Source organism: Elgaria multicarinata, chromosome 13, assembly GCF_023053635.1.
Source record: "Elgaria multicarinata webbii isolate HBS135686 ecotype San Diego chromosome 13, rElgMul1.1.pri, whole genome shotgun sequence".
NCBI lineage: Eukaryota > Metazoa > Chordata > Lepidosauria > Squamata > Anguidae > Elgaria > Elgaria multicarinata.
In genome coordinates this window covers 32,008,972-32,023,733 of record NC_086183.1, presented here as the reverse complement: position 1 = coordinate 32,023,733, position 14,762 = coordinate 32,008,972, and the positions used below count along the sequence as shown (strand labels likewise).

At 49.7% G+C, this 14,762-nt stretch overlaps 1 protein-coding gene across 3 annotated transcripts in view; it reads right to left on the bottom strand.

Moving 5' to 3' along the window:
* HIF3A (hypoxia inducible factor 3 subunit alpha) overlaps nucleotides 1–14,762 on the bottom strand; it is a 44,313-nt gene that overhangs the window by 21,649 nt on the left and 7,902 nt on the right. Inside the window, exons 1-3 of one of the 3 annotated variants that reach the window (XM_063139985.1) lie at nucleotides 7,243–7,375; nucleotides 2,674–2,864; nucleotides 1,131–1,276 (exon numbers count right to left, since the gene is read on the bottom strand). In XM_063139985.1, coding sequence (XP_062996055.1) covers nucleotides 1,131–1,276; nucleotides 2,674–2,864; nucleotides 7,243–7,286 — 381 coding nt within the window. In that variant the 5' untranslated portion in view covers nucleotides 7,287–7,375. Of the gene's footprint in view, nucleotides 1–1,130; nucleotides 1,277–1,692; nucleotides 1,839–2,673; nucleotides 2,865–7,242; nucleotides 7,376–14,762 lie in introns of those variants that run through there. The other 2 variants (XM_063139986.1, XM_063139987.1) reach the window with 2 other exon arrangements.

The window sequence follows — 14,762 nt, the reverse complement described above, 5'->3', positions numbered from 1 at the left end:
TGTGCGGTGGGTTAGTTATCTATCCATGGTGCAAACTGAGTAACCCTTCAGAGCTGAAGAAAGACACTTCCTGCTGTCACCAAGAATCACATGAACCCCAGGGAAGCTCTCTCAGCACCGGCTGAGGGAGAACCAATGCCTGTCTGCTGAGAGATTGGGAGTCATCCAGTTTCCTGCTTCCTTCTCCTGCCACTGGCGAGGAAAAGAGACAGACCCCCCCCTGCCCTGAGGAGTTGGCAACCGAAAATTCCGACAGGAAGAGGTCTCCCCGCGCATCCTGCTGTCCCCCAGCATCGAGAGCCATCAGGAGTGCAGCTGGCACAGACCACAGATGCCCAGCAAGGCAAGCTAGCTCATCCCAGGTCAGACTCCTTGCCCATCAAGCCCAAAAGGGTCTAACACAGCGGTGCTGAACCAGCCCAAGAGTCAAATTCAGTTTCAAGGGAACTCTCCGGGTGCTGTATTCTGGCCAGGGGGCGGGGGCAGGCAGAAGACAAGCACCTTCTATCTTAAAGCTCTTTCCGCCAGGAACTAAAGCCTTAGGAGCGGCATTCCAGCCGTACAGAATGAACAGAGAGGGAAACACGCAAACGCTGGGAAGCCAGTGGTTGGTGGAAAAGGGGCAGGGGCGGGGCCATGTGGGGAACCCCGGAGGGCAAGACTGGGACTGCAGGAGGGCTGGATTTGGCCCACGGGCCCAGGGTTCCCCACCCTTGGTTTAATGGCTCTCCAGGGTCTATGGCAGACTTCACCTGCTATTGGATCCTTTTAAAACTAGGGATGTCGTGGAACAAACTTGGGGCCTTCTGCAGGCAGACCAGGTGTCCTGCCACCAACCTGATATAGGCTACAGGTACTCTGGCCAGCGTGCTGGTGCTGCTGGTCCCGCAAATCCAACCTGAGTAGCTGCAGCCATAGCTCCCTCCGAGCTTTCGGCTGGGCCCTCCCCCTCCACACTCCGCTCTGGATCAGGTTGAGATTTCACTGCTTACTTGTCGCGACCTGCCCAAGCCATACATTTCCAGCCGGTTTTGCGGGACTGCAGGGGAGCGCAAACTCTGCCCCCTGTCCTCGGGGCGCTTCCTACCGGGATTCCCACCCGGGTGCCTGGCCGGATAACAGCGCCTCACCTGACTGAGGCCCAGGTGTTTGTTGACGTTTTCGGAGAGGTAGATCATGTCCCCTTCCTCGGTCAGGACCATGAGGAAGCCGTCCAAGGCCTTCAGGTAATAGGCATCCACCTGTTCCTCTGCTTCCGCCTCTTCTCTCCATTCTCCTGTTTTACAGAGAAGCAGGAAAGAGTTGCTTCAGGGCAAGACTGGATTAATGGGTAGCTCAAGCATGTCACAGCGCAGGCCAGAATCCCAAGACTGGTTTGCATGGAGTTGCGGGCCTCAATCCTTTAAACGAAAGCCAAGACTCTCAGCTCCAGTTATCCCACCGATCAATCCACAGACATGCAGGATATGAGCAGGTCTACCTCTATAGGTAAGGTACCAGTCTTCCCTGCCTCCGTTGTAGGGGAATTTAAGGCACTAAGAGCATAAAAGCAACCAAGGCTTCTCTAGCTTCACAGGTTTAAGGCAGAAAATTTACAGGGACAGGGTGTTTGCCTTTGTGTGCATATATCCAACAGCTTGAATGCCAAGGAAGTTTTGAAAGAGGCAGGGGCAGGCTTAGGCATTGAGCAACCTGTTACGGACAGCGGAGAACAAGCGTCCCGGCCCAATTTCCCCATGGCCCAGAGATTCAGGTGCTTCGTGTATCTTGAGAATGTGGATCCTTTGGTTTCCGGTTTCACTGGCTGGAAACGTTACTGGAGGACCCCCGGATGACACAAGGGAGAAATACTAGACCTCCCACCCTATTGCCCAATTCAAAAACAAAAAACAAAAAACTGGTACTAGAAATAACCCAGATGCTGCATCAGCAACACCCGGGTCCTGCGATTAGAACTGTCCATTACATTTTCAAGCTTTGGCACTGTAGCCACAAAGGTCTAGAAACTTGCTTTTTCAGTTTTAAATGGAGGCGGAGACTCTCAGGTTGACAAAGTTAATCCAAAGCGGTCCTTCTGTTGGCATCAGTGCGCATGTGCTCCTCACCATGTAGCAGTCATTTGCTGAGACGCCCAGGTCTACCGGGGGGGTGGGGGGGTGGAAAGGAAAAGGTTCTAGCAATTGCATAGGGGTGGGGGGGCGGGTTTAACTGAAAGTTTTAAGGGTCAGCATCCAGGGCTGCTAAGCTCCATCCAAACTCTTTTCTTTTTCCTTCTACCCCTTTCCCATCCAGTGCGTCTGAGGTCATATATTTTTCCTCTTCCCCCCACACCGTTTTTCCTTGTGTGCCATGTCTGTTTTCTATGGCAGCCCTGCAGTTTAGGGATTGTTTGTTTACTGACTGATTGTGAGCCTTTTTTTGGCTGAAGAGCAGGATTAAAAATACTCTAACTAAATAAAATTATAGCTAGGCTAGCAACTGAGGCCGTAGCTTAGCTGTAAGGGGAAGACAGCCTGAGATGATCTGTAGCCCCCTTGAAATGCCCAGGGCTCAGGAGTAATGACGGCACAAGATTGGGTCTTTGGGGAAACAGTTACAGCCTCCCACGACCTCCCATCCCTGCCCGAGAAAGGAAGGGAAGGGGACCCAGCAAGAGAAGACGGTGGTCCTCACCAGAGTTCAGCAGCTTGTGCATCCTCAGGTAGCTGATAGTCAGGCGCATGATGGAGGCTTTGTCCAAGTGGGCACTGACGCCCCGGGCAAAGGGTAGGGTGTGCGCCAGCTGGTAGAAGACCTCCGTCTCTTTGCTGCGGCGGCATCGTGCCGCATCCCGCGATTTCTCCTTCCGGATCTCTGTGGTTGATCTGCGGAAAAGAAGGGAGGCACCAGGTGAAACACCAGCATCCGAGTCAGTGCTTCCCTGGTAGGCCACAGGGCAAGCACTGTACGATGGGGTCCCTCCGGTGTAGTGCAGCGGAGAGCAGGTCCGGCTAGGACTGGGGAGATCCGGGTTGGAATTTCCACTCAGGCATGAAGCTTCCTTACCCTGGACCAGTCTCCTCTCTGGCCATTTCTACACCAGCCCGGTGTAGAGGGAGGGAGGGGGGAGGATCTTGTGATATCCTGATTGCAAACTCCTCCCCTCAGTCCACATGTGGGCGTGACATCCTGGGAGGAAGGAGCGTGTTGCGCCCGCCCATTTTAATTTTTTTTAAAGGAGATGAGCGCACATGCGCTCCAGCGAAACATGAGTGTGTTGTTGATTTTTTAAAAAGCCCCGACCCTGCTCCCCCCCCCCCGATTCCTCCTGGCCTCCCCACTACTCACGGGGAGGAGGGAAGAAGCCAGGACGGGCGGCCACACCTCCCGCGGTCTCTGGACAATCCCGAGACCGCAGGAAGAATCAGATTTTCCCAGGGAGTACTTATCCCTGGAGAAACCTGTTCTCATCGCTCCTTCCTCCTGGAAGTCCCTGTGCGTCATTTGGACACACAGGGACTTGGCCGTAACCAGCCCGCATTTTCGGGGTGGTGTAGAAATGCACCCCCCTTCTCTATCTGCCTAATCTACCTCACTGGGATGTTGATTGTATGGATAATGATGGTGAGGATAATAATACAACAGAGGAAGGAACTACGTACACGGCCTTGAGTTCTTTGGAAGAAAGGTGGAACACAAATGTAAATAAGTAAATATAATAACAAATAACAACTTGCCTCAAGGGCTTCCGTTACCTGCCTGGGTTCTACTCCCTGCTCTAGGCTATGACAAAAGGAATGGTTGAAGTTGTGTGTTTGGTTTTTAAAAAGGGACTTGCGTTACAAGAACAAGTTTGATAAGAATTGCTTGCGCACTGTAAACAAACAATTAGATGCCGTTGTTTGACAACAAAGCAACTATTCAAGTTTTTGTAAGGTCATAATTTAATTACATTTTTATGCTTGCCTTCCTCCAAGGAGCTCAAGCAGGGACGAATATACAGTCCACTTTATCCTCATAACAACCCTGCGAGGTAGGTTAGGCTGAGAGAGAAGAGGCTGGCCCACGGAGCTTCATGGCCGAAGCACAGCTTTGGAGTTGGGTCTCCCTGGTCTGAGTCCAGCACTCTTGTTTCTGCTTTCATTCAGCTATGAAAGGGAACCGGTGGGACACTCTGCCTTCACTATGAGTCTAGGTTTGGCCCCGGCTGCAGCAGGTTTCGTTTAGGGGACAAGCATGCCTCCTCACTCCTGCCCTTGCTAACAAAACGATACCATAATAAAATTAAAAAGGTAAGTGACATTCTTGAAATATTTGACTACAGTTAAACATTAGACAGTCAATTGAGTGTAGCTGACAGATCAATGGACTGATGTCATGAGCCCACCGAACCCAGATCTAAAGAGACAGAGGAGATAGGTCCTACAATTTGGGCGTTTATTCCCAGGATCACATATGGAAAGGAAGAGTTTGACCCTCTGAAGCAGCTAGCCAGTTCTTAATGCTCTTGGCTGAGTTCACACAACACACTAACCCACCAGTGCATTTTCTGCAGGTTGGGTTATCGTGCTGTCTGAACACATCACTTTTTCTGTAGGGTGGTCTGTTCACTATGCAGTGTGGTTTATTTTACTCAAACAAGCCACCTTGAGAACCCATGGCTTGTTGTTGGGTTGTTCAGGGTGGTTAACAGGCCATACATTGCATGGCTAACAAGCAACCTCATGGAAAATGCGCTGTCTTCAGACTAGGGTGACCCTATGAAAAGGAGGACTGGGCTCCTGTATCTTTAACAGTTGCATAGAAAAGGGAATTTCAGCAGGTGCCATTTGTATATATGGAGAACCTGGGGAAATGTCCTCTTCTTCACAACAGTTGAAGTGCAGGAGCTATACTAGGAGTGACCAGATTTAAAAGAGGGCAGGGCACCTGCAGCTTTAACTGCTGTGATGAAGAGGAAATTTCACCAGGCTCCCCATATATACAAAGGACACCTGCTGAAATTCCCTTTTCAATACAACTGTTACAGATACAGGAGCCCGGTCCTCCTTTTCATAGGGTCACCCTAGTTCAGACAACACAATAACCCATGGTTCAACAACAACCCACACTGGGTGGGGTAGCAGGTTGAGTGAAGCCAGCCCTTGTCTAAGGCCATGTTAACAACCACTGCTTGCTTCAACTAAACAAAAACTGAATGGTACTTAACTTTTTATCTGGTTTAAGAACAGCCCAGAGAGCTCCGGCTATTGGGCAGTATAGAAATGTAATAAATAAATAATAAATAAATAAATAAATAAATAAAGAGCCTAGGTCAGCCTTCCAAAACCTAGTACCCTCCAAACATGTAGGACTACGTGTTCAGAAAACACATGTAGTACAACTCCCCCGAGAATGTACAACTTTGGTAGTGAACAGGGAGGTAGGCTTGCATGATAGAGCACTTCTCCATGTTAAGAACTCCCTGCCCAGTAAAGAATTAGACTTCCAAGGAGAAAGGTTTCATCACATGCCACACATGCAATCTCCAAATGCAAACTTCGGCAATTTAGTCCTGCCATGCAACAACACCCACACGACTGCATTTCCCTGTCAGTGAGATTTTCATGGCTAGAAGCAACCCACACAAACACACCACGTTTCGTAATTTCACCATGTAGGCACAACTGCACAGCGGCATTCGTGTTCTGCCTTCTCCATGGAACCCCGCACAGACATGACACACGCAGACCCAGTGCGGTGAAATGGTTGAAGTGTTGGACTGAGGAGAACCAACTTCTAGTTTCTACATGGCCATGAAGCCCAGTGGGTGACTTTGGGCCAGCCACTGACTCTCAGCTTAATCTACCTCACGTGGTTGTTATGTGGATAAAAAGGAGAAAGGCAGGATATAAATGCAGAAAGAAAGAAAGAAAGAAAGAAAGAAAGAAAGAAAGAAAGAAAGAAAGAAAGAAAGAAAGAAAGAAAGAAATTTGCAGCACCCAAAACCTCATTCACGGGCTGATTTATCACACGTGGCTCCCACTTTTCCTTCCAAGGAGCTCACTAGGACAGCCTACCTGGGGGGGACCTCACTGTTATCCTCACAACAACATCACCCCGCTCAACAACCTGTCCCAAACAGCACTAGAGGCCTCTGGCACCTGCAGCCCAGACTCAAACCATCCCAGAACCCACCAGAACGGAAGAACCTTTGAGAGAGAGAAAAAATGACACCCCTCTATTTAAATCATCACCTCAACAATGCACACCAGGCAACCCACAATGCCATTACTCTGCTGTCGAAATCAAGACCTACCCCCTACACTTCTCCAGCTTCTACCATTGTTCATACACCTCCATATTCTGCCCTAAATTACTTGACTAGGATAAACCTATACAGATTTCCACAACCGTGTTGCCCACCGCCCGACCTCCAGGTGAATAAATTCCCCCCTCCAATTCCCACTGCTATCTAGAATCGAGTTCTCTTCATTTCTCCACCCCCACAACCGCCCCCACACACCCATTCTGTTCTAACGACTCTATTTGGTGGGCTTCCAGACATCTTGTTTCCCCCCACCCCTCAAAAAAAAATAATACACGTTGACATTTCACAAAGTTGGAAACATCCCCAAGCATCACAGACACCCCAGAGAACCCCTACAGAGCTACATTCCCATAGTTTGCAAAGGGCATAAGAAAACACACACACCTTGTTCATGAGAGATGGAAACGTCCACAGCTCTATAGATTCCCACAAACACACATCGCACAAAACCAGGCAACTACACAACAGAGAACCTTCCCATTCTATGGGGCATCAAAGAGAGTAACAGCCCCATAAGCACCAGGAAAACAAATGTCCCCACAGTTCCACAGATTTCTGGCACAAGTACAGTTAATTTGTGTATTATTACAATTTATAGACCCCGACCTTCTGTAAAGCTTACACCCAAGGCAGAGAGGAGCCTATAGCCCCTGACCCTGAGAATGCCATGAAACATTTGCCGCGGTCCTATGGAAGCCCACCAAAACACTCCACGGCCACCATCCTATGAAGGAGACACTGTGCAACACTTGGGCGCCTCAGGCCCGAAAATCTACATAGAAACCACAGAGCCCCACAGAACAAGCCCCACAGGTCTACAGAAAGCCACAGAACCGTGTCGCTTCAAAGCGTGAAAGAACACCCTGTCAACGTTCATCAGAGAACCCCAACGTGTGTCCAGCTCCAAGCAGCGTCACCTTCCCTCGTACCTCAAAAGCGCACAGAGACCTCACCTGTACCATCTCCTGCCCCTCGGCCATTTCCGTCGCCGGCGCATAGCGGCTGCCTCGCTCTCAGTTCGCTCCCTGAGTCAAATGAGCCGGACTTTGAGCTTCCCAGTCCTCCCACAGCGTCTTTCCACCATCCCTCCCTCTCTGGTCCCATTAAGGGTACAGGCTGTTCCATTTCTGTCCCTTGGCGCCGTGCCCATCACTCTAGGGCTGTGGGTTGCAGAGAACAGGCTGAGTTTCGCCACGAGGTAGAACAGTGTCTTATCTCGCTCTCGGTTTACTCCCAGGCATTGGGTTCACCAAGAAGGCATGGCTACTGGCCAGGTGGACCACAGGGTCACCAGACATGGCTGGCAAGAAGCAGGGGGGATCCTCATGGGCAGTCACATGCACGAGACCAGCGCACATGCGCACAGGAGTGGGAGCTGGGAACGATCACAACGTCAACACAGCAGCGAGCCGAACGAGAAGCACGGGGACGATTCTCATGTAACTTCCTCTCCCCCCACCCCCAGGCCCCCAACCTTGCCTTCAGAGGAACACGTGTGGAGGAACTGCAGTTAGGCAGTGGTCAGTTTTTTTAGAAAGAAAGGTGCTGGGGCTCACGCTTTTCTGGGAATTATATCCTTCACCGTGGAAGCCCTGCTCACTCTTCCCAAGTGTGCATTCCTCAGAGGCTTAATTACATGCTATGTGCAAACGTGGGTATTTCAGTCTCGTGCCAACGCTTCCTTTCATGTCATCATTTTAGGAACATAGAAAAGCTGTCTTAGACTGAGTCGCACCTTTGATCCATCTAGTTCAGGATTTTTGGCACTGATTGGCAGCAGCTCTTCGGGGTTTTGCGGGGCTCTTTCTGAGGCACACCTGGAGATGCAGGGGCTGAACCTGGGAGATTTTGCATCCAAGGCATGTGCTCCACCAGTGAGCTGCAGCCCTTCTCCGGAGAAGAGAACAGGGTGACTGAGGCCACAGCTAGACCTAAGGTTTATCCTGGGATCATCCAGGGTTCGCCCCTGCCTGAGCACTGGATCCCCTGTGTGTCACCTAGATGAACAGGTTTGACCCCTGGACGATCCAGGGATAAACCTTAGGTCTAGCTATGGCCTGAGTTGCTCCTCCCAAATGGCTTCCCCCACCCCTATCAGATTAAAAGTCAGTCTGCCCTAAAAAAGTGATAAGGCACTCTGTATATGATCAGGCACACTCTTGATTAACATCCCCCACGTTCCAAAATTAGGCCCGTGGCTTTCCAAACGCCTTCCAAGATGAAATCCCGACACATTCAGCAGAACATTAGAATTTTGCCTGATTTTCATACAGATCTTTGCTGCAAATTTTCCCATTTTTCCCCATACAGATTTTCCGCTCCGTTGATGAAATTGACAAGATTTTAAAAAGCCCTGTATTTGGACGAAGGGTCCATCTTTCCTGTTTCCAAACAACGGTGAGCCAAATGCCCCAGCTAGGAGGGCATCAAGTAGAGCGTAAAGGAGATGGCCTCAGTCTGTTATTTGCCCCTGGCATTTGGCATTCAGAGGCATGAAGGTCCCATTTAGCTACAATAGCTAATCACCACTAATTAGGCAAACTAGTTCTTTAGTCACGCCATCAGGCAGAGTTCTCCGCTATACAAATTGATAAATTATTTTGACATTTCTGGCCCTATCCCAAAGCCCAGCTACTGTAACAGTCATGTACATCATGGCACTACACAATTTGGAACTGGGTGCAGAATACAGCATTGCTTTTGCTTAAAAAGAAACAGAAAACCAAGCTGCTAGTCCTTAAGGCTGCCAAAAACAACAATAACCAACAATACTGGACTTGAAAGCTTGTGGACAGCCTTTGGAAACAAGCTCAGTCTGTTTATGTAATATTATACATTTTGTTGCTGTTTTAACTGTAAACATGAAATAGAAACTATTCATGAGAAAAAGAAAATCCCAAACCATAGTAGGGTTTATACAGGTTAAATACCCTGCACTGCTTCCTCCCTGTGCACCTGTTGTCAGGGCACTGTCCTGGAGGAAATTTCCAGCTGCGGGCACCAGGACCCAAGCCCCATCCCAGGAGGAGTTCATTCCTCTGCACTATGATTTTGCTTGATAAAAGCAAACGACGCCATTCTCATGGGCATCACTGTAGCCTTCTGCTCGGAGCACGCATCTCTGACGTCAACTTCCTTCCTCCACTGAGAATATCTCCGCTTCGCACATGCAGCGTGTTGCCGCCTGGCCGCTCTGCACACAAATTGTTCCCCACCCCCCACGCACACACTTAATACCGTAGCACAAAACTGGAAAGGGAAGGGGGGGGAGAAATGGCGTAAGCAGGCAGAAATAACATCTCCTGCAACCCACCATCCAATGAGATTCCCCACGGCAGCAGTCATCTAAGGTGTCACAGCAGTGCGAACAGCCCCGTTCAACTGGGACCAGCAAAGGCTTTTAAAGGATTCTTTGTTGATCCATCGTTTGTCTTTCCATGAGACACAACCAGGGGAACGCGGCATGGAGATTTGGAACATCCTACGCTTAGGAAGCCGGCTGTAGCAAGATTCAAGGAGTTGATTTCTTCATACACACACACACACACACACACACACACACACACACACAAACACACACCCCTTCCTCTGGGGCCAGAGGGATCTTTAAAAAGAGAGGAGGTGGGATTGGGAAGGCGAGCATCACGATATCATTCCCCCAAGGGATGACATCCAAATGGGTTGCGAGTTCAATCAGGGTTTGACTGATCTTCAAGGGAAGGAATTTCATCCCCCGCTGCTGCAAAATGAGATTGTCCTAATTGAGGGGAGGGGAGGGGTATCCTGCAATATGAATGCATAACTTGGACTGCGATGGGAGTTGATGAGTGGCTGTCCCTGCCTAGGAGCAGGAAAGCTGGACTAGAATCATAGAATCATAGAATAGTAGAGTTGGAAGGGGCCTATAAGGCCATCGAGTCCAACCCCCTGCTCAATGCAGGAATCCACCCTAAAGCATCCCTGACAGGTGGTTGTCCAGCTGCCTCTTGAAGGCCTCTAGGGTGGGAGAGCCCACCACCTCCCTAGGTAACTGATTCCATTGTCATACTGCTCTAACAGTCAGGAAGTTTTTCCTGATGTCCAGCCGGAATCAGACTTCCTGTAACTTGAGCCCATGATTCCGTGTCCTGCACTCTGGGAGGATCGATGCTTCGATCAACCCCTGCTGCACATGACCAGTCCTATCCCTCACCCACGCCCAGGTATGGTTGCATAAATAAGCACTGTTCACTCCACCCAGAGTTTCTAACCTAAGAGCCGTGAGGGCTCAATCCTGCTTGCCCTCCACCTTGAACGCCTTTATCCCCGGTTCCAGATCATCCCCTTGAGCAGCTAGACGGCTAATCCCATCTAGCTATGCGAACTCAGTGTGATGACAGAAAAGCACTTATTCCATGCGCAGAGTCACCCTCCCCTTGGTAATTCCCTGCACTCCATAGATGGAATTTGGCATGGAAACGGGTCCCAGAACTGGGAAGACACCCACCCACCAGCTCATATCAAACGTCACAGGGTGTGTGTTTTTAAATCTCCAGCTTGGTGCACTAATCCCTGTCCCCTTTTAAAACATATCCTCCACCCAGCCAAATTCCTAAGGCCATTATATTCTCAAGTTCACTGTGCAGGGCAAACTGTGACAAGCAACTTCGCTTCCTTCTCCTCCCAGGGCCAGCCCCCCTGTGCTCTCTCCACCCACCCCTATCACAGATCCAAGCCCCTTAATCGCCGCCCTGTGTGTGTGTGAGTGTCCGTCCCCCCCTGCCCTCCAAAGCAGGAATCCTGTTGCACGTGCTCTTGGCAACGCCTTTGGCTGTTCTGTCTGCGTCCGTCCAGGACACTGTGTACTGTAGACAGGGACTGATGCCAAGTACTCATCACTGGAGGAAGGAGGAAAGGGGTGGGTGGGAAGGGAAGAAAGGGTACTACTACTGCTGCTGCCAAGGGGAGGAAGGGGAGGAGGAAGGCCACTTTGATCGCTTCAGCCAGCTCCCCACAAACCTTTGGCACAACCCTTAAAAAGAAGGGGTGCTTCCCCCCCCCCATGGCACTTTGAGGCCCACTGAAATTCTACCACCCTCTCCTCCTCCTCCTCCTCCTCTCCCCTATAAATAATTTTACTATACCACCTTCAAGAGGGCAGGTTTGTGCTATAGAGTTTATTCCTGCCTCCCCAAAAGAGTACGGTTTGGTGATCCCACCTCCTTTTTTAATTCTTAAAGGCAGCTCCGGCTCCCATGTAATTCTAAAATGCCAACACCACATCTGAGCTGGCAATGGCCCTTGTTTTTCTGCAGGAGTGTGTGTGTGTGGGGGGGGGAATAAGGGAGCACTTGAATGGCAATTTCTACATACACACACACACCACTGTACACACACACACCCCACTGTACAACCCGCCCGCCCCTCTGTTCCCTGTTCCTCACACCCACACAAGGGCCTCTTCCCTCTGGGTTGGGTGGGAACGCAATGTTCCTGGCAAAGGACTGGCCCCCTCCGCCCTATAGCTTTACATCTGGAGAGTGTGTTTGTGTACATAAAGGAGGGGCGAGCTACCTAATTTACCTGAACCAACTCAGGATGGTGAGGCTGGGCTGGGCTGGGCGCACCGGAGAACAGGTTGCCGCTCTGTGCTTCCAAGAGCCATCTGCCAGGATTTAAAACTTTATATTAAAGCACCGTTTAAACTTGCAAAAGGCATTCCAGATTCATCGCCATCTTTCGACTCACTGTTATTTCCATTTTACAGGCTGCAAACTGAGGCCAACGGCACAAGGACGAATCCAAGGCTATAGAGCAGAAACTAGAATACAGTTCTAAAGCTTGCTGGCCACCTTCCCCAGACTCTACACACCTGGTCTCATCTGTTTTCAGGGGAGGGGGCACGCTCACAATTCTTTCACGTGCATTAGCAACTTGTTGAACATAATCGACAGGGCCGACTCCAGAGAGTAGCAAAGCGGAGAGTCCAAAACTGCCAAAGGGCACCCCGTTCCCACAACACGGCCCTTCTCCTTTTGCTAGGTGCACCCAAGAAGAGGCAGCAGGAGAGACATTACATACACACGTATCCCGCTTGCTCAGGTTAAGGAGGGCCCCTTGCATGAGTCTCACCCCCCCACCCCAAATCGTGTGTGGGCAATCCTGCAACGAGCGGGCAATTGTAATTCTAGAATTGTTATTCTAGGGGAAGAGCCTTCAGCGTGGTGGCCCCCCTCCTGTGGAACTCCCTGCCTCTGGAGGTCAAGCAGGCGCCAACTTTGTATTCCTTTCGGCGCCTCCTGAAAACGTCATTATTCCAGGAAGATTTACCTTAAGGACCGGCCACGGTTCACTGTACATTTTGCTTCTTTTAAAATCTATTTTAAAGTGTTTTATTCTGTTTTTATTTTATTTTATCTTGTACACTGCTCCGGAATTTTCAATGGGGGAGCGGTATATAAATATTGTAAATAAATAAATAAATAAATAACACACACAGTGCCAACAAGGGTAATTTCCCATCTGTGGGCTGACGACTGGACACCATCAGTTGATAAAGGACTGGACACCAGTCTCCTTACCATTTAATTGTCCCTAAGGAAGGGAGGGGGGAAGCCCTTTGCAACTGTGCTTTCACTTTCAGGCATCAGGAGTTATCGTTCACATTATGCATATATGAAGATCAGCACCTAAATGCTGATTTTGGAACATTACCACAGCGCTGAGGCTTGCAGCTTCGCTCTTGATGCCAATACAAGAACTGTTCCGAGTTACAGGGCAAAACCAACCCGTTCGTATACTGGGATTCCTTGTCGCGAGCTGCTGTTATTATTATTATTATTATTAGTATCTCGCCTTTTGCCCAATGCTGGGCCTCAAGGCGGCCTTACAAAGTTTAAAATATACATGGAGGGGGGGAGGGAAACAAAACCATAAACAATTAAAAAATACACAACAAAATTATAAGACATTAACATAGAAGGAGGGCTGGATTATTCTCCAAAGGCCTGCTGGAACAAAAAAGTTTTAGCTTGCTTCTGAAAGCCCATCAAGGAGGGAGCCAGCCTAGCTTCCCCGGGAAGAGAGTTCCAGAGCACGGGAGCAGCCACCGAGAAGGCCCTGTCCCATGTTCCCACCAAGCGTGCCTGTGAAGAAGGTGGGACTGAAAGAAGGGCTTCTCCAGAAGATCTCAAAGCACGGGCAGGCTCATAAGGGAGAAGACGGTCTTTCAAATAACCTGGACCCGAACCATATAGAGCTTGATAAGCCATAACCAGCACTTTGACTTGTGCCCGGAAACAGACTGGAAGCCAGTGGAGCTGTTTTAACAGGGGAGTTGTATGCTCCCTGTAACCAGCCCCGGTCAACAATCTGGCTGCAGCTAAATATTGCTATTTGCTGAATGGAGTAGTATTCTGCCTTTCCGAAATGCTCTTTGTGCGGATAGCAAGTTGCAATTGGGGCCGTGGGTTTAGTGCGTGCACCCCCTACGGAATCTCCAACTGGCAGAAGGGGCCTCCCAACCCTCAGCAACGTTCCACCTTGTTGTCCCAGAGAATCCCGAATTCCCGAGACAAACTGGAAAAGGCCGGGGCGCTTCTGGCATTCCTTCGGGGTGGAGTGGGAAAGCTAGCTGCCGACAAGGCAGCCTCCACTTGGCCCGTTTCCATGGCCTGTTCTCTGGCTGAGCCAGCAGAAGAAGCCAAGAACATACATAGCGTGTGAATAAACAGAGAGCGCCGGAACAGAAACCCCTCTCAGCCAAGACAGAGCCAGAGACGTCCGGCGCAAACCGTGCCAAGGCCAGGACAGCCGCTCTTGCAGATTCACCCACTGCCCTATAAAACACACATTTCTAAAAAGAGAACCCAGCAGCCCTGGCGCTTAGCTGTAACTATTATACCCTACTGCCTCCCTAAATTGAGGCATAGTCCAGACGTTCATATTCCAAGTGCCTCTCTTCAACCAAAACACCCAAACAAACAAAACTGAGCTGCATTATTATTATTATTATTATTATTATTATTATTATTATTTATATAGCACCATCAATGTACATGGTGCTGTACAGAGTAAAACAGTAAATAGCGAGACCCTGCCGCATAGGCTTACAATCTAATAAAATCATAGTAGAACAATAAGGAGGGGAAGAGAATGCAAACAGGCACAGGGTAGGGTAAGCAGGACAGGGTAGGGTAAAACTAACAGTATAAAGTCCGCACAACATGTACTTCTCATCGCACAAGTTTATGCCACTAGGCTCCAAGGCAATCCCCAACTCGAGAAAATAAACCAGGAATCCAGATTCCTTCATTTTATGCACAGTATCTGTGGCAGAAAACCAAAAGTCTCTCTCAGACGCATGCACACACATGCGCCCATCCCGGAACAAGTGGAGTTCCAACCTTTTCCTCGGCAAGAACAATTCGGCTAAGTTAGGGCCAGTGTAGCCTAGTGGTTAGATATTGGACCAGCCTCAGGAAAAACTGGTTCC